The sequence below is a fragment of the Akebia trifoliata genome, chromosome 12 (assembly GCF_017979445.1).
Source record: "Akebia trifoliata isolate Shusen 1 chromosome 12, ASM1797944v1, whole genome shotgun sequence".
Taxonomy (NCBI): Eukaryota; Viridiplantae; Streptophyta; class Magnoliopsida; order Ranunculales; family Lardizabalaceae; genus Akebia; species Akebia trifoliata.
Genome location: NC_141386.1, coordinates 6,671,046 through 6,693,981, shown reverse-complemented (window position 1 = coordinate 6,693,981; position 22,936 = coordinate 6,671,046). Strand labels below are relative to the sequence as shown.

Here is a 22,936-nt window from a genome sequence, read left to right as displayed (position 1 = left end):
GATGAATTGGACGTAAAAATGTTGATAATAGACATGGAGTTAATGGTATTTCATTACTAAAAAGAGAATTGATATTATTATTAAGAAGTCCAATAGGAGCAAAACTTAAAATAAAAAAACAAAAAAAAAATCCCTATACTAGCTAAAACAAGGCGAAAGCCAAAAGATATTACCGAATAACATAATAAAATAGATATTACTGCTAAATAAACTTCTCTATATGGAAGATCCTCTTTGAAAAATAATTCAATTTGGAAACACCCCCTGTTAGAGAGAACCTATTTGAGGCATTTCAAATACAAGTCGGAACCATAGGCCAAGACGGTAGACAGAGCAAGAAGAGGCAACCATACATCGGAGTAAATTAAACAATATCGTATAATAAGATAAAAATGTCGTAACATTGGAAACACCAACCGCCAGATTGGATGCTAGAGCCTGCATTTCTCAAAGGATCAGTTTATTCAAAAGTTCAATGAGTTGGTGCACCCTGGTGGATATTATTTGCCTTACTGCCCACACAATTAACAGTAACCTACCATGATTCTTAATAGAGTTGATGAATGCACAGAGTTTTGGTACGCATGACATGGCAAGGGCATAGAATCATAGATATTTTTCATTGAGATGCACAAGAAAAAGATGTATGGTTCTATGCCCTTGCCACATCAGCCACATACCCAACCACGGGCATTCATCATTATTCTTCTTAATATAGGGACAAACAACCATATGAACCCATAGAGAGAGAAACAACCACATGAACACACAGACCTCTTATAGGGATATTGATATAGATAAAGAGCTGGTGGCTTGTGTATGCATCATATTAATTATTATTTCAACCATCACCTTCTCCCATAATGATATCCATACAACCTAGTCCACCAATTTCATTTTTTATCAGAAAATCTCTCAATTCCCCTTTCGCACTTGCATGCACACTGTGGTAGAATCTGTAACAAAATAGTTAAAAGTCTAGTATGAGGAGAGAGTTTTGTGAGCTTTGCATGAGAATCTGTAGCTTATACCCAGGATTGTTCATCTTCCATGTAAAAGACTGAAAATTGATTGGCAAAAATATAAAGATTTACATGGTTCACAGTTAAACAACTCTTGACACGGATGATGCATAACCAGCCTTTCAAAATAGTTTCTGTTGTCGAAAATGACTCAGAACTGATACTGCAAAACAGTATACACAGCACTCCAAAATTCTGACATATTCAGTTCAAACAGTCACGTTCTTGATGTCCTCCCATCCTTTTTTACACGCAGAAAAATTGTTGCAGTGTTGAAGCAGGGAGATCCACCCATCTAAAAATAAATAACAAAAGCCCGGCTAATGATTCAATAATCTTCAACTTCACAAACAATCAGGGAAAATTCAGTAAAGATACGTAAATGGAATACCTTCTGTCTTAGCGAAACCTACAACAGGGAAGACATTTGTGTAGAGATTCGTATCCGCTGTATAATAACAAACTATTTTCACCCCATGACTCTGAAGACATGTTTGAATAGCAATCCAGTTAGACGAGCAACAACCAACAAAATTTAAGTCATCATATGAGATGATGTCACCAATAGGGCTGGCAAGGGGTCAGGTGTGGGTAGGATGAAGCATATATCTGAATTCTTATTCAACTCTATATCTGGTTATCCGTATCTGATTTTTTTACCCACTTTTGCAGAGGATATCCATATCTGATTTGTACCCAAATTTCGAGCGGGTATCCAAATCAGATGTATATACCTCATTGTGAAGATGATGAAAGAACCTTAATTTTGGGTTATACATATATCTCAATGTCAATTTACTGTATTAAAACTCGGATAAATGGATACTTGGATCCTGTTACCCTAAAAAAATTCAGATAAAATAATTATGAATAAATTTACCCGAATTCTTAACTGGATAAAAACAATTGTACCCATACCCTAATAATTCGGGTCAGAGATGACTTAGGTAAACAGATTCCAACCCATTGCCAGCCCTAATCACCAACATGATAACATGCAGAGAAGAGATCGACTGTTGTGGACCTACCAAGTGGGACAGATGTATGCAGTAGTTGCATTCATTTGAACTTCAGTTTGGCCCTAAGCTTTCTTAGGTCGTCTCCATGTTGCTGCAACAAATGCAAGCACCCCATTTCAATGACAACAACAATAGAAATGGCACTTAATTTAATATCAGAGGAAAAGCCCCAAATGTTTGTTTCAGGAAACCTTGTATAACTCCTTCCACCAGCTATCTGATCTTTCTTGTAATAAACACCATTCCATGGCCATATCGTATTCAACTGTGTTAGGTTGAGAACAATGTGATGTTGATACTGCTCGCCTCTGGAGACAAAAAGTTGTGAATATGAGAATGGAGAAGAACATAATGAAAAGAAATGCATGGGACGAGATGGAGAGAAAGATGAGAGAAATCAGACGCACCATTTCCTCTCGCTGCATTTGGAATTTAACTTTGTCAATGGAGAGATGGCCCACAAATGTATATGGTTTTCCAGGTAAACTGGGAGGAGTTCCTCTGCTAGCAACAAGAGGTCTAAAAAACCGCAAGATAGGGCTCAGTAAATATGTGGAATCACAGTAAATCCCATGAAGGGAAATAGCCATCATGCTTACCTCCCATTTGGTAGCATTAAGCACCTCTCATCTAATTGTCTGATTGCCATCTCCGCTGCATCTCTTGATTTGAAAATTACAAAAGCTTGACCTAGGACACAAAATTCCACAATGCCACAATTGAATTTGTAAAGAAGCAAAATAGAAGAGTTATTCACAATATGTTTTGCATCTACAAATAAATACAGTTTCCTGAAACAAGAATCCCTCCTCAAATCACAACCTGTCTCACATCTCCAGGACTACATGCATAACAAATTATTAAAATAATTGAAGTAGAAGAGTCATTTTTTATGTCATACCAGAATGTGGGCTAGAAATTGCAGTACGAGGTACCACCTTTGCAGTGCAATATTCCCTAAAGCCATGCCAAATTATATCCTGGGATATGATATAATACATAAAAGTTAAAAAGAAGAAAAAAGGGCTCTGAAGAAAAAAAAAAAATACACGCGTGCATGCATGGGTATGCATGTGTGGGTGTGTCACAATTATCTTCCATTAAATCTATTTACTGGAAAAATAAGTCTTAAAAACCAGGTATTTAGGCAAAAAAAAAAAAATCTAAAAAACCTGGAAACCAATTAGAAGAGCATATAATGCATTCTGAAGCCAAAAAAAGAAAATGCATGCGCACTTGCACGGGTGTGTCACAATTCTTTTCCATTAAATCTATTTACTGGAAAAAAAGTCTAAAAAACCAGGTGTTTAGCCCAAAAAAAAAAGTCCAAAAAAGCTGAAAACCAATTAAAAGAGCATATAATGCAAGTTATCATGTAGTCTTGGTTGAAATGAGCATAGACTGTATTATATTATGGTGCTCCTGGCTGCACCATTGTATACTCTTATTTCTTATTTAATGTAAATAATAAAGAGTTACTGTTTACGTTGAATAGTGCCGCGTGAACAGTAGTCACTATTCCTCTCATATTTTTTCTTCTTTACTTTTATCTGCTGAAAATCCTACATGGTATCAAAGCTAAATATAATCAATCTAAGAATCATCTACGAATCTACAGAAGACATCCTCACCCTTAAGATTTTTGAGTGCATCGTCATTATGGATAAATAAACAATAAGAGCGATTATTCTATAGATTTTGGCTGGTTTGTTAGCATCTTTTATCGTTCCTGTGATGTTTTAAACATCCAATTAGTTCATGAAAAATAAAAAATACAGATTTTGACTTATTGAATGTACATGAAATATTGGGATTGAGTTTGCAGGACTGATCTTCCTTGCTATTTTTTTGTTTATTGGAAATTTTTAAAGGCCGTATAGCCTCATTATTATTGAGACTGATCTGTGTAAACAACTTAATGTTAGTGATAGTTGATTTGTGATAAACAATAGTGTTTTGTGGTTCGTACAACAGTATTTTGTTTGATTCCCACGTGTTTAGAGGATGACTAGTGGCAGTGAGTGATTCAAGTAAGACCACCCAATTAGTCCCTATGTTTAACTCTACACCGTCAGATAATCGAAGTCTTTAGATCATGATGGTAAAATTGGATGGAAAAAATTATTTGGAGTGGTCTCAGTCAGCAAGAATGTTTCTTGGTAATATAGGAAAATGGGGCTACATTACTAGGACTAAGGAGCCCCCATCTACCTATGCTTTTCATGAGAGATGGGACTCTGAGAATCTCATAGTTATGTCGTGGTTAGTTCACTCTATGCAGTCACAGATATCTAGGGTGTTTATGTTCTATAGTACAGCCAAGGAAGTTTGGGATGTTGTTGCCCAGACATACTCACAGGTTAAAAACGTGGCTAGAGTGTATCAGCTACATTAGGATATCTCAACCTTGAAGCAGAGTGGTAGATCACTGGCTGAAAATTTTTCCACTCTTCGTGCTCTAGCGGAAGAGTTGGATTTGTATCACAACTTTATGCCTACTGATCCTAATGAAGCATTGAAATATAGGAACCAAATAGAGGAGACTAGAGCATTTGAGTTCTTAGCTAGGCTCAACCCAGAGTTTGAGTTTATGCGCGCCCAAATACTTGGTAGAGATACCATTCCCCCACTCAACCAGGTATATGCACTGATTCAGAGTGAGGAAAGTTGATGCCTTGCTATGGGTACCTCAGTTGGACAAATAGATAGGTCTACTATGATTACAACATTAGGGTTACAGAAGTTTTTTAAAGGAGCAAATTGTCGCTAGGGAAAAGGGCCTTTAACAGCTGAAGATAAAGAAAAACTCAAATGTGATCATTGCGAAAAGACTCGTCACACTAGAAAATTTTGTTGGGATTTGATTGGGAAACCAACTAAATTCAGCAAGTCAAGATCTTCTCCCACACAGTCCAGAAGTTTATATCAAGAACCTGCCTCTCAGCCAGTATCAGGTGTTACAACCATAAATTCCTCATCTTTTATTTCCCAATCTATGCCCTCTCAGATGGGTGTTGGTACAGATCATACATCAGAGATTGAGTTATTGTGTCGCTGTCTTGCACAACTTGAGCATCCTCTTGCCAACTCTACTTCCCTTGTCCACTCAGGTATACATGCCTCTGCACATCATGTGTCTCTACTTCTGAGTCACCTTGGATTATCGATTCTGAGGCCTTGAACCATATGTTGGGTACGTACTCATTGTTTACTTCTTATTCCCCTTCTTCTAGTCGTCTTCATGTCAAAATTGCAGATGGTTCCTTCTCCTCTGTTGAAGGGGAAGGTGCAGTTAGTTTATCTCCTAATTTTTCTTTACCAATTGTTCTTCGTGTTCCCAGTTTTACTTCTAATCTTCTATCTGTTAGTCGTCTTGCTAAGACACATAATTGTATTGTAACCTTTTTTTTCCTTCTCATTGAGTGTTCTAGGATTTGGATACAAAGAGAGAGATTGGACGTGGTCGTGAAGCTAAAGGGTTGTATCTTTTGGTCACAGCTTTGACACCTCCTAGTGCACTCCAATCTAGTATCAGTAGTGTCAGTAGAGATCAAATTATGCTTTGGCATAACCGATTAGGTCATTTATCTTTTTATGCTTTGAAGATTTTGTTTCCTGAATTATTTATTTATGTCCATTTGGATACTTTATGTTGTGAGGTATGTGAGTTAGTTAAACATACCCGTGTATCATTTCCTGCACATATTTCTCATACTCTACAACCCTTTGATTTGATTCATAGTGATGTTTGGGGCCTTTCGCCCATTTTATCTTATCTTAGTTTCCATTATTTTATCATTTTTGTGGATCACACACGATACACATGGTTATATCTCATGAAGTCGTAGGAAGAAGTTCCCTACATCATCCGTTGTTTTTATTAGATGATCCATACTCAATTTGAAAAAAAAGATTAAAGGCTTCCACTCTGACAATGTCAAGGAATACCAAGAAAAAAAAAATCAAACCCTACTCGAAGAACTAGGAGTTCTCCATCAAAATATATGTGGGTACATACCACAACAAAATGGTGTGGCAGAACGAAGCATCGACACTTAATTGAAGTTGGTCGAAGTCTATTGTTGGATATGAAGGTGGACAAGAGATTGCGGTTTGATGCGGTACTTACATCGATATATTTGATCAACCACATCCCTTCCCATGTGTTAGGTATGCGTTCCACACATCAGTTGTTGTTTCCTTCCACTCCTTTGTTTCAATTACCCCTCCGTGTTTTGGGATGTGTTTTGCTCATGTGTTGGGGTCCTCGAGGACAAAGTTGGACGCAATGCATATCTGTTGGTTATCCATCTAATAAAAAATGATACAAGTGCTATGATCCTATCTCTGGAAAGAGCTTTGTAACCATGGATGTAATGTTTTTTGAGTCAAGATCTTTCTTTGATGGTCCTACTTCGATACCTCTTCAAAGGGGGAGTAGTAGTGATGAGGTACCTTTCCCGATTCCTTTGTTTGATGTTCATGTCTACCTGAATCCTTCCTCTTTAGTTCAGCCACTTTCCTTGGTTGACACTATCACTGGAGATGAGGGTAAGGAGTTGAAGACTTACTCGAGACATCCTAAGCTAAGAACCACGGTAGCTGAGCAACCTGTTCAATCAACCTCCAAATATTCAGGAAACCCTACTCCCTTACGTAAATAGAAGCGTTCCTGTACCACTGCACATCCTATTTCTAATGTTGTTTCTTATTCTTCATTATCTCCGTATTTGCAATCTTTTGTTTCATCTCTTTCTTCAGTGTCCACTCCTACGAGTGATGCAGAAGCCCTTCATCATCCAAAGTGGAGGGAAGAAATGCAAGAGGAAATGAATGCATAAAGGAAGAATGACACTTGAGATCTTGTCCAACTTCCTAATGAGAAGAAAGTAGTTCAATGCAAGTGGGTATACACCATTAAATGTAAAGAGGATGGGGCAATTGATAGGTTCAAAGCACACCTAGTGGCCAAGGGCTTTACATAATCATATGGAGTTAGACTACCAGGAGACATTTGCACTAGTGGCAAAGATGAACTCAGTGAGAGTTTTATTATTGATTGCAATAAATCTATCATGGCCACTTTATTAGCTCGGTGTAAAAAATACTTTTCTTCATGGTGACTTTCAAGAAGAAGTGTACATGACACCCCCTCCCGAGTTCAATGCTCCAGAGCAAGAAGGGAGGGTTTGCAAACTTAAGAAATCATCATATGGCCCCAAGTAGTCACCCAGGGCTTGGTTTGAGAGATTTAGCGAAGCAATGAAAAGGTTTGGGTTCAAACAACTTCAAGCAGACCATACCATATTTGTAATGCATCATGATAGCTACACTACGGTCCTTTTAGTTTATGTGGATGATATTGTTGTATCGGGTATTGATGAGATTCTTAAGTTAAAAAAGTTCCTTGCAGGAGAGTTTGATATTAAAGATCTTAGTCCCCTTAGATACTTTCTGGGGACTAAGGTTGCTAGGTCAAAGAAGGGCATTTTTCTCTCAGAGAAAGCATGTGTTTGATCTTTAAAAAGACATAAGAAAGTTTGGTGCAAAAGCAACTAATACTTCTATGGAGACCAATCAAAAATTGGACACAGAAGATGGTGCACCACTTGAAAACATTGGTATGTTCCAGAGGTTAGTAGGGAGATTGATTTATTTATATCTCACATGTCTAGATATTGCCTTCATTTTTAGTGCCATTAGCCAGTTCATGCATTCACCAAGGACGAGGCATTTGGAGGCAATTGAGAGGATTTTGAGGTATTTGAAGTCCTCACCAGGACGTGGCATTCTCTTAAAAAATAATGGACATTTTCATGTAGAAGCTTTTACATATGCAGATTGGACAAGATTTATTACTAACAGATGGTCTACCTCAGGTTATTGTGCTTTCCTAGGTGGTAATCTTGTCACTTGGAGGAGTAAAAAACAGTTTAGTGTGGCCAGATCGAGTTGTGAAGCAAAATTGAAGGCAATAACCCATGGTTCTTGTGAGATGATGAGGCTTAGAACTCTCATGGACGAGTTAGGTTTACTTGTTTAGGGAGAGATGAAGCTTTATTGTGATAACAAGGCAACCATTAGCATTGCTCACAATCCAGTCCTTCATGATAGGATCAAACACATCGAAGTGGACAAACATTTCATTAGGGAAAAGGTGTTGTCCAAAGAAATTAGTATTCCTTTTGTGCATACAGAATATCAAATTGTGGATATTCTTAACAAGTCATTGACCAAAAAAAAGGCACATGGAATTACTTCGCAAGCTTTGCATGACTGACATCTATGCTCCACTTCAGGGAGGGTGTTGAAATGAGTACAGAATGTATTATATTATGGTGCTCCTGGCTGCACCATAGTATACTCTTATTTCTTATTTAATGTAAATAATAAAGCGTACTGTTTACGGTGAATAGTGCCGCGTGAACAGTAATCACTATTCCTCTCTTATTTTTTTTCTTTCTTTTTGACTTCTATATGCTGAAAATACTACAGTCTTGATATAGGAGAGAAAAAGCTATAAGCAAAAAATTACATTGGAAGCCTTCAAAGGTCAAGTACTATGCTCTGGATTGCAATGGTTACCTCTACTTGCGAGGAAGTATATGCAGGATCTAAATTTTCAAGAAGGACCAGTGTTCCTTGCTCGTCTGCCGTCCGCATTCTTTCTTCCCAAGGCTAACAAGGAAACATAATTAAGAATATTTTAAACTAGGGAAAGGTTAGTTAGGAGTATTTAATCAGACTGAACAATAGTAAAAAAACAAAATATTAAAATTGCATGCTGTTATCCCAAACAGATCTAACAATAAAGCAATAATGAATCCAACGGAGATTGAATCCAAACCACAGAGGCACGAATGGTAGCAGTCTTTTCATAGAAACACAAAAGAAGGCATGCATAATTGGAGCTTAAAAAAAGAGTTGAACATGCCAGGAATGGATGTTCAAAGGAGATGCTAATCACTTACTCTTAGGAGATAGGGAGGTTCATGATACATGATTTGACAATTCTCGAAGAGGTTTTACTTCATCAAAATCCAATGATTAATGGAGATGTAAACTATAAGAAGCATTTTGTAAATGGTGCAAGATGAAACTGTCCACGTGTGCCATGCGGACTGACTATAAATTAGGTGGAAAGCAAAGTCAACATGGACTAAGAGGATATAGGTTTGGACATCGAGAGAGGCTATAATACCCCACCCTATCATCTTTTCGGCACCTTTTACCTAATAATATTACAATGCGGGCCATTGGAGGAGAAGAGGGCATTTAAGTCATTTCATTCCTCTTTTTTGCCTATAGGAAAGAAATTAGGGCAACAAAAAGAAGAGGGTTTTTTGGAACCCTAATTGTAGCCCCACTTTTCTCTATGAAATCTTGACTTATTCTTCCCCTTTTGATTTGTGTAGTCAACCCCTCCCCTCCCCTAATCGTCACCATCATCTAAGACCTTATCCACTATTTACACATGCTATGTTCTAAAGTCCATAAAAAGCATTCCATGTTTCCCTTTTCCATTCATTAGTGTCAATGTTGTCAAATGCGATCGCAGATTCGCATATGCTACAGTCGCATATATTATTTTTCAAAATGAAAATTGCATATGCTATAGTCACATACCTCAAATTATGCTATCTGCCAATATGCGATGGCATATTTTTTGTGTGCGATGGCATATTTATCTACATTTTTTTTCTTGCAGCATATACCACCACATATATGATGTGTGAAATCGCATATGCGAACAGCTTGTGCTGGTCGCTTATGCTATTTAACAACATTGATTAGTCTTCTTATTCATGTTAACTCGATTTGCTCATTTGGTCAATTTTTGTCGCTTTTATTTTATGTCATGGTTTCTTCTTATGGAGCAAAGAAAATGAATAAATTCTTCGCTTATCCAATGTGCAATAGTTAAGCAATAATTTCCTTACGAGGACAGTCTTCTTGAAAAAAACTCCCCCCAAGAAAATCAAATCAATTTAATTAGGCTTAAAAAATAAAATTGATAAACATTAGGGAAAAAGATAAACCTACAAAAATATGGAATAGAGCCACCTTATCCCCAAAGGACCATGAGAAAATGGAAAACTAGGTAAAAAAGTTCCAAGACATTTTCACATGGTCTTATGAGGATATACTTGTTGTAAGCGATGACATTATCCAATATTATGCTCCTTTGATCCCAATTGTAGGGTCAATCAAACAAGAGCATTGCAATGAAAGTAGAGGAAGCCCTCGAGCTCAAAAAAGAAGTCCCCAAGAATGTTAATGTTAGATCCTTGACAGAACAATCAAACCTATGGTTGACCAGCAATAAAGTTATCATCTTTAACAATGGGGTAGCATTTGAAAGTGGTTGTCATCATTCTCACTTCAAAATTCAAGATAAAAAATTGTAATTAATCTCCCTAACGCTCTCATACTGGTGGTGAAGCCGATGCAACTCATGAAAATATAGAGATTGATCCAAAAGTTTTCTTACATCCCTTTGGGTTTACTACGGTTCAATCATATCACCCATAGAAGTTATACCTCGTACTCTTTAGTGTTTGGTCTATTATTAGAAGTAGGGCGGTCTTTATTATTTAGAAGAGTTTAAGTTCCTCAAAGAAAAGCAGCTCCAAGAGATACATTACGCTCAAATATATCGAAGAATGGAAAAATGAAAATTAAGTACTTGATCATTGCATGTTTATCCAAGAGATCCTTATTCAATGAAGTAATCAACCATTGAACCGAGTTGATAGAATTAATCAACATTCAACCTAAACCAAATCAAGTGGTACTACACTCAAGAAGGTCATCATTAGCCGAACTAATCTCCTGATATTACCTTGATCAAAATTGACTTCTAGTCACCCCTTTGTATCCTTTGTTAAAATTGAACGTTTCTTCTAAGCCACACTAACCAACCTAGGGGAAGGAAAGTCTAATAATTGAATTATGTTTTGCTAGGATCCTAGACAGAATTGGAGTACGTTCCCAAGCTAGTTGCTAGAAGAAGAAAAAATATAATCTCCCCGAGAAAATGCTGAAAAAAAAAAAGGCCTCCTATCAAAAAGAAAAAAAAAAAGAATGTTAGACTATGGGAATTCTAAAAAGAAAAGTGAAGAATAAAAATTAGTAGAAAATGAAGAAAAATGCCAAACTAGAGGAATCTTTTGGGGATCTTGAGCCCTATATCCTTCTTTTTCTTTATAAGTAGACCAATTATATTAAAATTAACAAACCGGTTGAGATAACCAGCCACAATAAAAGACCAAGATACATACTAACAAAAAACAAGAAAACACAGCAAATTTATACACAAAGAATCCCATCTAAAAACCAAAATCTGCAAAGAACACCCCTTTGAAGTTTGACTCCAATTTACTTCAAAAAACATGAAACTTAACATCTCCAAAATGAGTTCGTGACCCTCCAAGACATTCCCATTGAATATTCTTTGACTTCTATCTTGCTGTGATACCCAGCACACTGTAAAAAGGGTAATGGACCAAAGGTACCTTTCCTTACCTGAAAACACATTTTGGTTCCTCATCGAAAACAGACAATACCGAATTTGGAAACAACCACGAACAATTAAAATGACCCAAGAAATGAATCCAAAGGTTACGCACCAATGCACAATGAATCAAAATATGAGAGATCGATTCCCCATCCCTTTTACGCAGAACAAAAATTTGGTCCCCACAGAACCCCTAATCATAAGATTATCAAAAGAATGGATCTTACCAGAAACTGCCAGCCAAATGAAGAAAGACACTTTTGAGGTTACTTGGTGGACCCAAATGGGCACCACGGGAAAGGAAGATAAACCTTGGATTGTTAACGAGTTGTGGAATGAGCTAATCGAAAAGATTCTATCATTTGCGCGTGACCATACCCTCTTATCAATCCCTGAACCCTCCATGAGAGACTAATCAAGCTTGAAAACCTTATACCCTTTCTTTCTAAACTCAGTTGTATTGTGATAACAAGGTTGCCATTAACATAACTCATAATCCAATTCAGCATGATTGTAGTAGATCGGCAATTCATCGAGAAGATTACCTCTGGTGAAATATGCAACATCATAACAATTGGTCTGTCCTTAGTCATGTCAATTTTGATAATCTTATTAGCAAGATGGGCATGTGTGGTATCTTCACAGCAGCTTGACGGGGAATGTTATCAGATATGATATTTTCTATTTAGTTCATTTTGATGTTGATGTCATTTTTCATCTTTTCATGTCTTGATGTCACTCATACAAATAGAAATGAAAACAATAAAGAGATCACCTCTCTCTACAAAAGCAACGTATAACAACTATAGCAGAAGATTTAGTAAAAATGTGAGGATTTTAACAGGTACAAGCTTAGTGGATATGATGAAAAGTGGAAACATTAATATAGCTAGTTCAAAAGTGAGAAAATGGAATGGAACAAAAGACAAAGAAATTGATATTTTCAGTATAATGATTTAATGAAGATGTAGTAGAATATTAACTTGCAAACAGAATATAGGACTAAGAAAATAAAATGAGAAATATAAGCAATGACTACTTACAAGTCCCTTAAACCATTTGCTTCTAGCCTGTGAAAACAACATAAAATGGAAAAGTCAGAAGGATTATCATCCATCATAAACACAAGTTGCATGTTCAAAAACATAAAATAAATAAAATAAAAAAATAAAAAAGGAAATAAAAGTAGATTTCAATAAACAAGAATATGTCCTAAATATGATCAAGATACGGACATATACGTAAACTGGGTGGATCACAAAAACTTTAAAATCGAATGTTTTGAGAATTGAATTGAATTGAAAATAGCATTCTAAGACCACAGACCTGGGATCAAAACCCTACCTTCACACTTAAATCTACCAAAAAAAAATTAACTGGCACCTATTTCAGTTTAAATTAGCCTTTTATAAAAAATTTAACCACATCCAAATCATTAGACAAGTGCAGAAATGACAGCGATGTAGTTCCACTAATAAACTAATTTCCTTGAGCAATAAAATTGTGCAAATTCCAAGATTTAACAAAAAAAATAAAATGGAAAGAGCATGTGTGATGTGTCTTGTGTTCTTCAATCAAACATTGCTCCTCAGATACACATGAGCACTTTTTTTTTCTTGATAGGTGAGATACATGAGCATTTTAGCTAATCGGTGCATTGATTCCTTTATTTTCTCATCAACATGTCTCCCTCATCAATGGAACTCATTCCCTAATGAATATACCCAAACCACTGAAAATAGTTCAGATATTTCAATTGTTTTACTTTCATTGATTACAACTAACAATCTGTTTTTTATAAGTAGCAACTAGTAGTATTTTGTTTAATTTCTTTTTATAATTGTACATGATCGTGTCAAGAAGTTAGGAATGTAAAGTTTATTAATACCAGAGTTTAAACTCAGCTTGTCATAGTTTCAATTAAATTCTTCTTTGAAAATCATTACCAATAAGACTAAAGATCTGGATTCACTAGAAAAATAACTTCAGATTGAAATGAATCCTATCTCCAAAGCAAAACAGTGTAATGCCTTAAGTTAATCTTACAGAATCGGGTCTTCTTGTCACTTCCAATATTTGGCCATCAGTTTTGAGGTTCTTCTCTGCAACATTTTCAGAAGATGCTTTAGGCAGTAATCCATTTTCAAGTTTGGTTGCCTTCTCATCAGGCTTGACCTTCATAGAACCCTTGTCCAGCCCAAGAGAATCCTTAACAGGTTTGGATTTTGTTTTATCTTCAGAAGCCCCACCAACTCTCCCCGAAGGCTTCACACCATCCTCCTCAGAATCAACTCTCAGCTTCTTCTGTACACTATTCCCATTCTTGTCCTTGTTGAGTGTCAATGAAGAAGGAATATCAGGCTTCAATTCCTCAGACAATTTAATTGAACTATCAACCTTTGCTTTCTTAGAAGGTCTATCATCCAACAATCTCGAGTCTTTAGCTAATTTTGGCGTCCCTTTATCTTCAACCTTAGTGACGGATACATTAACAGTTCTACCCTCATCAGGCATGGTTTTTTCATCTGAAACATGTTCCTTTTCAACAGTAGCAGTTTCAGTTTCCTTTGACTCTCCATTTTCAAGAACTCCCACATTCCCATTTTCTTCCGTCCGGATTGCATCGAGTTTAGGAAAATTATTGGACTTTTTATCCTCTTTTCTGTTAAATAGTAGCCTGACTGGAACACATAGTCACAACAAGCATACCATATTTCAAAAAATTAACAGTTGATTTTATAGATATCCCATTCAAAACACTTAAGAGGAAGCTATCATAAAGAAGAATGTGCACCTTCAACTCCAGCTATTTTCTCATCTATTTTATCTGATATTGTACAAGTTCCAACATCAAATGTTCGATAGAAAATGTAGTCTGTCATTCTCAGTTCTTCCTCGGATGGTTGTGGATTTCTGTTGTCCTTTGATGTACAAATAACATTACATTTTCCAGCAATAGCTTCCTGAATTGATGTAGAAAGTAATAATTTAAACGTCGCATATCAAGAGAAGAAATATATCAGAAAGAGAAATCATTCAGTACAAAGTTGAAAATATCCATGGAAATGAGAACTTGAGAAGTATAAACAAACAGTACCAAGGACAACCATGTAAAACACTTCAACAGTGATCAAATGTTCAGGCAATTTAGAGTACAAATAGTAAGAACATTTTAGATAAAACTTGAGAATCACATTACAACTGAACTCACAACAATTTGTTCTAAATGTCTATTTATGACTTACGAGAGAAGTATATCAAGTATGACCCAAGAACAACCATGTAAATAAATCAACAATGATCAAGCATTTCAGGATTTTTTTTTTCCTGTAGGTGTTTCAGGAAGAATTTGAAGTAACATTAAGAAGCTTCTAGTAATGTTAAGAAGCTATTTTTCTCTTTGTTGTGTGTTGAGGGCTTTGGAAAGAGAGGAATAGAAGGGTGTTTCAGGGTGATGCAAAGGCTCCTCATGAGGTGATTCTGGACATTTTGCGTTTACTACTTGACTGGAGCAAACCGACCAAAGACTTTGAAGGGGTTTTCTTTGAGGATTTTGTCTTTGAGTGGGAGTTGCTTTGTAGTGTCTAGCTTGTTTGATTTTCCTTTTATTTTTTGCTGTACTTGTTCTCCTTTTGCTTTTCTTGTAAAGGGACCATCTCGGCTTCTTAATGTTTATCTTTAATAATAATAAAAAATTATACAATAAATTAATTATCCAAAAAAAAACTTCTAGATAAGCAAGATAATGTCACACCAATGAACCTGCATTCAATGCTAAAAATAAAGGATACTCAGCAAGATAAGAAAGTAACAGAAGAAGGAAGAAAAAAATTCCAACACAAATAGACATCAGAAATGAATTTGTACTATTAATGAGGGAAGTAACAGAAATCAGGAATGAACTATACCTTGGAACTGCTAAAATTTCACAGAATGGCCAGCTATAAGGTAAAACAAACCCGCAGCAGCACAAACGGGCAGGAATAAATTATCGATTAAAAAAAATGTAAAACGAAAGGACCCAAAGGCCCATGCTCCTATTTATGGATAGAAATAGTCACTCGTACCACATGTCCTGTACAGATCTCTAGAAGTTAAGTTGAAAATAAGGCACAAATGCAACCCATGTAACTATCATCAACATTAAGGTCCATTCCCAAACATTTGGGGTCAGCTGAGCAAATCATGTTACCACATTTAATTCTACATAAAGTTATGTCATTATGTTAACACAAGCATCTTAATATCTGCCCTCACTACCTCAATCCATGTCACTTTACCCATTTGCATAAATCCTAGTTGCATGCATAAGGTTAAATAATGGTAATCATCCAACTCATTGACATATGTTGCATGTATTCTTATAAATGGGACACATCAGATTCAGACACTTGTGCGACAACTCTGCAGTTCTATTTTTTTTTCTTATTTGTAAGATGTAAGATATTAAGTTTACCAACAATTACATTATTTGAAATATACTGTCAAATCGAGGCATCCCATATTGGTTCAACTAAATATAGACCCGGAGAAGTGGAGATAAAAGAACTTAAAATGCAGAGAGTTGATCCAAGAATCTTACCAGAGGATTAACATTTGCGAGGCCTACACCTTCACCAGATGCCAAAAGTATTTCATTCTCAAGTGCCCCATCATCTCCAAGCCAATTGAAAATTTCAACAGGGCGAAAAAACCACAGGACCTTAATTCTCTTTTTATTTTCTGGTTGCTCCCATATTTTCACAAGTTTACCGATATAAGGCTCGGGCTCACCTTCCGTATAAAGATATACACAATCATAAAGAAAGTATTCCACACCATCATAAGTAAAAGATTCATAAAATTGGACCTCTTTCTTTTTTCCACCAACTCCGCGCTTTTTACCCCAGTTAAATTCACACTTTTCTATTTCAGGCTCTTCTTTTGAATGAGACATAGCTGGGATCTTGACCGAGTAGGTCAGTGTCAATGGGAATATATTTCAGAATCTGAAATGAACAACAAATAAAAAATTACTTACATAACCGTCCTTCAAAGAAGAAATACTAAAGATTATAATGTAGTTCTTACAAGACAATAAAGAAAAAAACTTAACTTATCGAACATCAACCAGTTAAAATTAGATTAGGAGCTCACTCACTAGAACAAAATAACGAAAGTACTGTATACAACCAAAATATGAACGTTTTGCCAAAAATCGGCATGTTAATAGAGGTTCTTGAAATTAATTATTCAATTAAAGGCATTTGTGTCTTTTGAAATCAAATAATATTGTGGAGCCCACTGAAAGGGAATATCTAATAAAGTTGATCGAGTTGGGTATGCAAATATTTTTCTCAACTTCGTGAGAGAATACATAAATGTTACCTATGTTTGGGGTCCACCCACCAAAAGATTCGTTATTAAACTCCCCAACAACTTGCAAATGCAAGAATTTTCTAAATTAACCCACCTTCAGTGCCAAGTAGACCTCTGGACTACCCACTAAATAAACTCACACTAAGAAGGAAATTTTATGGAAGAGGGCTCATGGGAATCAAATCAAACCTCTATTGTTCTAGTGAAATGAACCCAAAAAAAAAGTGGTGAATATTCTCTCTTCTTTTTCTATTTTTTTTACTTTTTGTTTTTGCTTACTTGACATCATGTCCTTGAAAACACAAAACTCGGGTATTAACAATCTCATTCAGAAAGCAACAATGGAGGCTCCCCACAGTTGAGCATGAGGTGGAGATGTACCTTCCCTAGTGAGCTTTTCAGCAACCTACAACATGACCTATCCACTAAATTTCATATCCAAACCTAATTAATGGCTAAGCCGAACTTGAACCCACAACCTCAAAGTTACATTGCAATATATCAACCAATCGACAGGGTCCAAGCCCCCCCCTCTTCAAGCCTTATTGATGGGTAACCTGAACTTGAACCCACGACCTCAAAGTCACATTGCAATATGTCAACCAATCGACAGGGTCCAAGCCCTCCCTCTTCAAGCCTTATTGATGGGTAACCTGAACTTGAACCCACGACCTCAAAGTTACATGGCAATATGTCAACCAAGCTACGGATCCAAATGCTCCATCTCCAAGCCTTATTGAAAGGGTAAGCTGACCATGAACACACGACCTCAAAGTCACATAGCAATATGTCAACCATGCCACGGATCCAAGCTCTCCATCTCCAAGCCTTATTGACAGGTAAAAATCTGAACTCGAACCCACAATTGGATAGCAATATGTCAACCAAGCTACAGATCCAAGTCCTCCATCTCCAAGCCTTATTGACGGGTAAATATCTGAACTTGAACTCATAACCTCAAGTTACATTGCAATATTTCAACCAAGCGACAGGTTCAAGCTTACCTACACATTCCAACTTTAGGAACAGAGACAAGCCTATACTAAGCCAACAAACTCATTAAATTCCCAAATCTCGTCGACTGAGAGATCTATATATAATTAAGACTGAAACAACAATTCATCTCAAATAATTTCGCAACTTTCATCACCGAAATATTATTGCAACTGATATAATCAACAGAATCTAAGATTTAAAAATAAAAAAACACCGTTTTCATCTCTTGAACAATATGGAAACCCTGGAATCTAAAATTATCAAAACGAAAAGACAGAGAACATACACACAAAACATCTCTTAGAAACCCTAGATCGAAGTTCTAATTTTGGCGATTGCATCAAGTAAAACCCATTGTAGAAGATTACAAAAACTCTAAAACATTAGAGAGATGGCGGGAGACTTACAGTTCGAATGCGAGATTTTGTGTCAGAAACCCTAGCCCTCACTCTCACTGTTTGCTTTGGTTTTTAAAACGAGTTGATTTTGGCGTTTATCATGACACGGTGTATATCAAAGAGACACTCTATTTAGGAAATCTACAGGATAGATTTTGCTTTGAGATTGAGAAAGGGGTTATATTACCACTGCTGATGTCATTACCCCTTGACTATGGTCTTTTGTAAAAGAAAAAATGACCTAAATAACCTCAGTTTCATATACTTTTTATCCCAAAAACCCCATCTTCTTCGACCACATTAAGATTTAGGGCAAAAAAATTTTGATTTATTTTACAATCTTTGATTTTTTTTCTTATTTTCAAAAACCATGGTCTTAACCATTTGTTTATTTGACAAAAGTATTTAGTATTTGTTTTTTCTCATTAACATAGGAGATGAAATACTGGAGAACAATTGTCATTCTTGTCACCAAGCCCAAGGCTGAGGTAGAAAGATTTTAAGAAAAAAAATCAATAGCTTTTGGCATGAGATTGAGCAATGAGGATATTTTGATCATTTTATATTAGTCTCTCATGTAAAACCATGGTCAAAGGGTTTGCCATTTGTTTGAAAATGCAGAGAGTAGAACCTATAAGCCCTACCTAAATCTCAAGGAATATAAGACTTAGAATATGATAATATAAGGGCATGTTCATTTGGGTTTTTGGAGCTGAACTTTTTTTTTTTTTTAAAGTCCAAAAAGTCAGATGAATAATGTTCAATTGGGCATTTTTTGGCGCCCACATATTTCAATTGAAACCTAAAAATAGTTATTTATTGAAGTCGTCCCAAACCCACTTCTATAAGCCAATTACCATAAAATGATTTATACGAAAGTATCTAAATGCCCTCCATCTTTTATTGAATTTTCAACTAAAATTTAACCTAAAATCCCTAACGATTTCGTTTGCTCATTTCCTGCAAGCGTCTAAACGATCGAGACGACTCTTGCTAAGTTTGATTTTCATGGGTTTCAAGTTGTTGCAGAGATCCATTCTTTTCTCTCTCATCTTTCCCTCACTTTTGAAGAAATCATTTTTCGTCTCTCATCTTTTTCTCACAAGTAATGAAAAAGAAGATAAACTTTACAGTCCCCATTAAATAACGGCAGATCTCATCTCATACTCTCCTCCATTAACGACTTCTTCTGTGTGTGTGATCTCCTGATTCGACCTAACCAATGTATCGATCTTTTCTAATCTCCAACATTGCATCCATCTGGGGTTTGTATTTTATTTTTTCTCTTTTTTGTTTTTGATTTTACTATAAATCGAGTTGGGATTCATGAATTAGATTGCTTACTATTATTCAAGGAATACACGTGTTCTTGTTTGCTAGATGTGTAATAGATCATGGATCCCTATACATATATTGTTTGCTATCTCCAGAGTTCTCACAAGCTTCTTTGTCTATGATGGGTGTAAATATATGTCACAATTGTTTCTCTTTGATAAAATCGGCCAAAAAACAAATACAGACAAATTTCATAAAATAAGTACCAACTGAATGATTTTGACCATTTGCTAAAGATCTGAAACTGGAAATTTTCAGAGAAGAAAGGTCAACAGTCAAGAAAAAAATTCCATAAAAAAAATATCAGAACATTAGATTGTTACAATGTAAACTACTATGAAGTCTAGATAAGGCCATCCAAGAAGTGGCACACAAATTGAACAATCTGGATAAATTGGTTGGTGACCATTTCATATGGCATATAAAACAGGGTTCCTTTGTGACCAAATGCTCATGGAACATTTTCCCCTCCATAAACATGAAATCAAGTAATTCAACAACCAATTGACAGTCCTGTAGACATGAAATGTTCACAATGAACCTCAATGCTACGTTGTTTGGAGTCGTCACCATTCTTTTTTAGAAATGAGTGTGAATGGGCACCCGAATCGATTTTTGAAAACTATTTTTTTCCATGGCATTGTAGTGACTCTCATTTGTTGGAAAGGGCAAGGTCTACCTAAGATCTAGGTAAGGAGGTCCGGTTAGAGGATGGGGAAGGTGTTAGGCACCCCATCTTCTCCACCAAAGGTGGCTACCTTGCTTGGCCATTTTATTTTGTAAAAACTCAAGAAAATAAATACTAAATGCATGAGAATGCATGATAAGGGTGGTGTGTGCATTGGAGTGAAATGTCCCCTTTTTAAAAGGGTCTTGATTTCAAAGTGACATTAAGGGCATTCTATGGCAGAGAATGACTTATGTAGTCACATTGCATTTATGAATATGAATGTAGGTTTGAGCTTTTAGAGCGACTCCATGATGGAGTTCCCTTGAGGCCACAACCTTGATGCATGTATGCATGGCTAGAAACTTAGTGTTTCACCCCATCAAGAGGGTGACACATTTCTTCATCATTGTCATGCATAGGTGGGTGTGTGCATTGTGTACAATATGATGCATGAAACTAAGGTTAAAAGGGCTTCAACCCCCATCTTTTCGAGCGAACCTTAGTCCAATCTACCGGGGATGGGAGAGGGGTATTCATCACATCCTATAAGATTTCTAAAAAGAAAATAAAATAGAAGGTTAAAAGAAGAATATGCAAGCTTTGAAATAAAATCTACATATTAAACCCCACATTGTCCCTTGATGAACTTGAACCTTGAAAAGAAAACTTGAGAGTTAAGTAAGATGGTTGAAGGTTGGGTTGAAGTTTAGAAGATGAGAGAATGAGTATGAATTTTTGTAGAGTTTTAAGTTGAGAGATGGGGGCTTGAGAGCATCAATTGCTCATAGAAAATGAGGGTATTTATAGAGTTTTTGGAGGACTTTTGGGGATAAAGTGGTCCAACCCTAAAAATAAAGAAAATGGACATGAGGTTTAGGTTGTTTCTTTTTGGATTTTCCATTTGTATGAGGGTAAAGATGACATTTGTGAAAAAACCCTAAAAGTATTCTTTGATCTTTGGTTTTTTGGTAAATAAAGGTGAGAGAGCAAAAATACTTTAAGAGGATGAATGGGGGAGTGACATGTGTAAAGGTGGAGTGGTAGGTAAAAAATAGATCTTGATTTATTTGTAAATAACTTATAAAGCAAGGGTGGAAGTGTAGTTTTGAAATGAACCAATGGGAAAACAAAAACACATTTGAGAGGGTGAATAGGAGGATGACATGTGTAAAGGTGAAGTGGTAGGTGAAAAGTAGACTTTGGTTCATTTGTAAATAACAAATAAAGCAATGGTGGAAGTATAATTTTGAAATGGACCAATGGGAGAACTCCATGTATGTACTTGAAGATTCCCACCTTTTGAGAATAGGAGGATGACATGTGTAAAGGTGAAGTGGTAGGTGAAAAGTAGACTTTGGTTAATTTGTAAATAACAAATAAAGCAATGGTGGAAGTATAATTTTGAAATGGACCAATGGGAGAACTCCATGTATGTACTTGAAGATTCCCACCTTTTGAGGGCATAATGGGAAGTTCCCTCACCTTTATGTCTTATTACCAAAGACCAAATAATCTTTTTGGTTTGACTAAACTTTTTGATAAGGGTATTCTTGAGTTTTCACAAAGGGAAAGTTGACCCTCCAATTAGATGATGCATTGGGTATTGGGGGCTTATGAGGTATCAACATGTGTCATCTTATGAAGGGGTGAGAGAGTGGACTTGGAGTGGGCTTGGTGTTGGGCTTGAGTTTGGGTTAGAATATGGACTTGGGTTATGAGTTTAGAATGGTCTTGGGTTTTGGGCTTAGGTTGGCTAGGTAATGGATTTGGGTCATTGGGTTTAGGACTTAGAGAATGGACTTGAATTTAGGTTAAAAGATGGACTTTGTTTTGGGCTTAGATTTAGTTAGGGAGTAGACTATGATGAGGGTATGAGTGATGGATCGGTTAATGGAGAATGAATACTAGTTTGGAGTGGATTAGGGACAAGGTTGAGCATGCAAAACTATATGACAATATGCATGTATGCATGTATGCATGGGAATAATGCAACGTGGCAATGTGGGTCCGTCGAAAATCTTGAGTTCTAAATCGGAATCAATTCGAGGAAATTTGGATCTTCCTAACGGATTCGTGCAAATTGGGGTGTATACAAGTCCAAGTCATAAATAGTCAACAATCCCTCTATATTAATAGATATCTAAAACTGAAATAAAATTATTAATTTAGAAAATAGTATAATTGATTTAGAAACTCCAAAGATAAGAATGAGCAAAATTTACAATAAATCAATCAAAACTCTGAGACTTGCAAAGGTAAAATGCTCCAACTGTGTACCTACTACAATCATTGCTACTACCATATGATACTTGACCAAGCTTTGAGGCTTAGCCATTCTCACTAACCAACATAGTTTAAAAATTAGGCCAAAGCCGGGTATAAGGGTCATGTGTGCAAGCTACTTGACCAAGTCATTACAAGTTGCAATACTTCATGCCAATGTAACACAGACTAATATGAGTTTTAATAGCTAGTCAAGTCATATCTATTTAAACTGATTTGTAACACCCCGAATTTTAAATTCGTATCTCGAGGAAATAAATAGTGGAATTTTAAGAAAATCTTGAAAGTGGGACTTAGGGTAAAACTGTGGGACCTTGTTTTGATCATTTTTAATAGAA

General features: G+C 36.1%; 1 protein-coding gene across 3 annotated transcripts; it reads right to left on the bottom strand.

Moving 5' to 3' along the window:
• Positions 1-338: 338 nt before the first annotated feature.
• On the bottom strand, positions 339-18,461 carry LOC147388807 (bromo-adjacent homology (BAH) domain-containing protein). 3 transcript variants are annotated; one of them, XM_086419090.1, is made up of 13 exons: positions 18,320-18,461; positions 16,141-16,546; positions 14,353-14,521; positions 13,605-14,239; positions 12,602-12,628; positions 8,627-8,719; positions 2,943-3,021; positions 2,641-2,731; positions 2,449-2,560; positions 2,233-2,349; positions 2,051-2,132; positions 1,414-1,504; positions 339-1,317 (listed from the first exon to the last, which is right to left on the bottom strand). In XM_086419090.1, exons 2-11 carry the CDS (start codon positions 16,492-16,494, stop codon positions 2,082-2,084), a joined length of 1,728 nt encoding a protein of 575 aa, XP_086275216.1. In that variant the 5' UTR covers positions 16,495-16,546; positions 18,320-18,461; the 3' UTR covers positions 339-1,317; positions 1,414-1,504; positions 2,051-2,081. The 3 variants fall into 3 exon arrangements, with proteins under 3 accessions (XP_086275216.1, XP_086275217.1, XP_086275218.1); XM_086419091.1 differs by having other exon boundaries at positions 1,414-1,470; XM_086419092.1 differs by lacking the exon at positions 8,627-8,719.
• Positions 18,462-22,936: the final 4,475 nt, after the last annotated feature.

Bases quoted from the DNA above. Each gene is read 5' to 3' on its own strand.
- LOC147388807 (XM_086419090.1), bottom strand. From the start codon at position 16,494: ATGTCTCATTCAAAAGAAGAGCCTGAAATAGAAAAGTGTGAATTTAAC. The intron at 14,240-14,352 runs GTGCACATTCTT...TATGTGTTCCAG, and splicing joins GAAAATAGCTGGAGTTGAAG to TCAGGCTACTATTTAACAGA. The intron at 2,732-2,942 runs GTATGACATAAA...TTTGTGTCCTAG, and splicing joins AATTTCTAGCCCACATTCTG to GTCAAGCTTTTGTAATTTTC.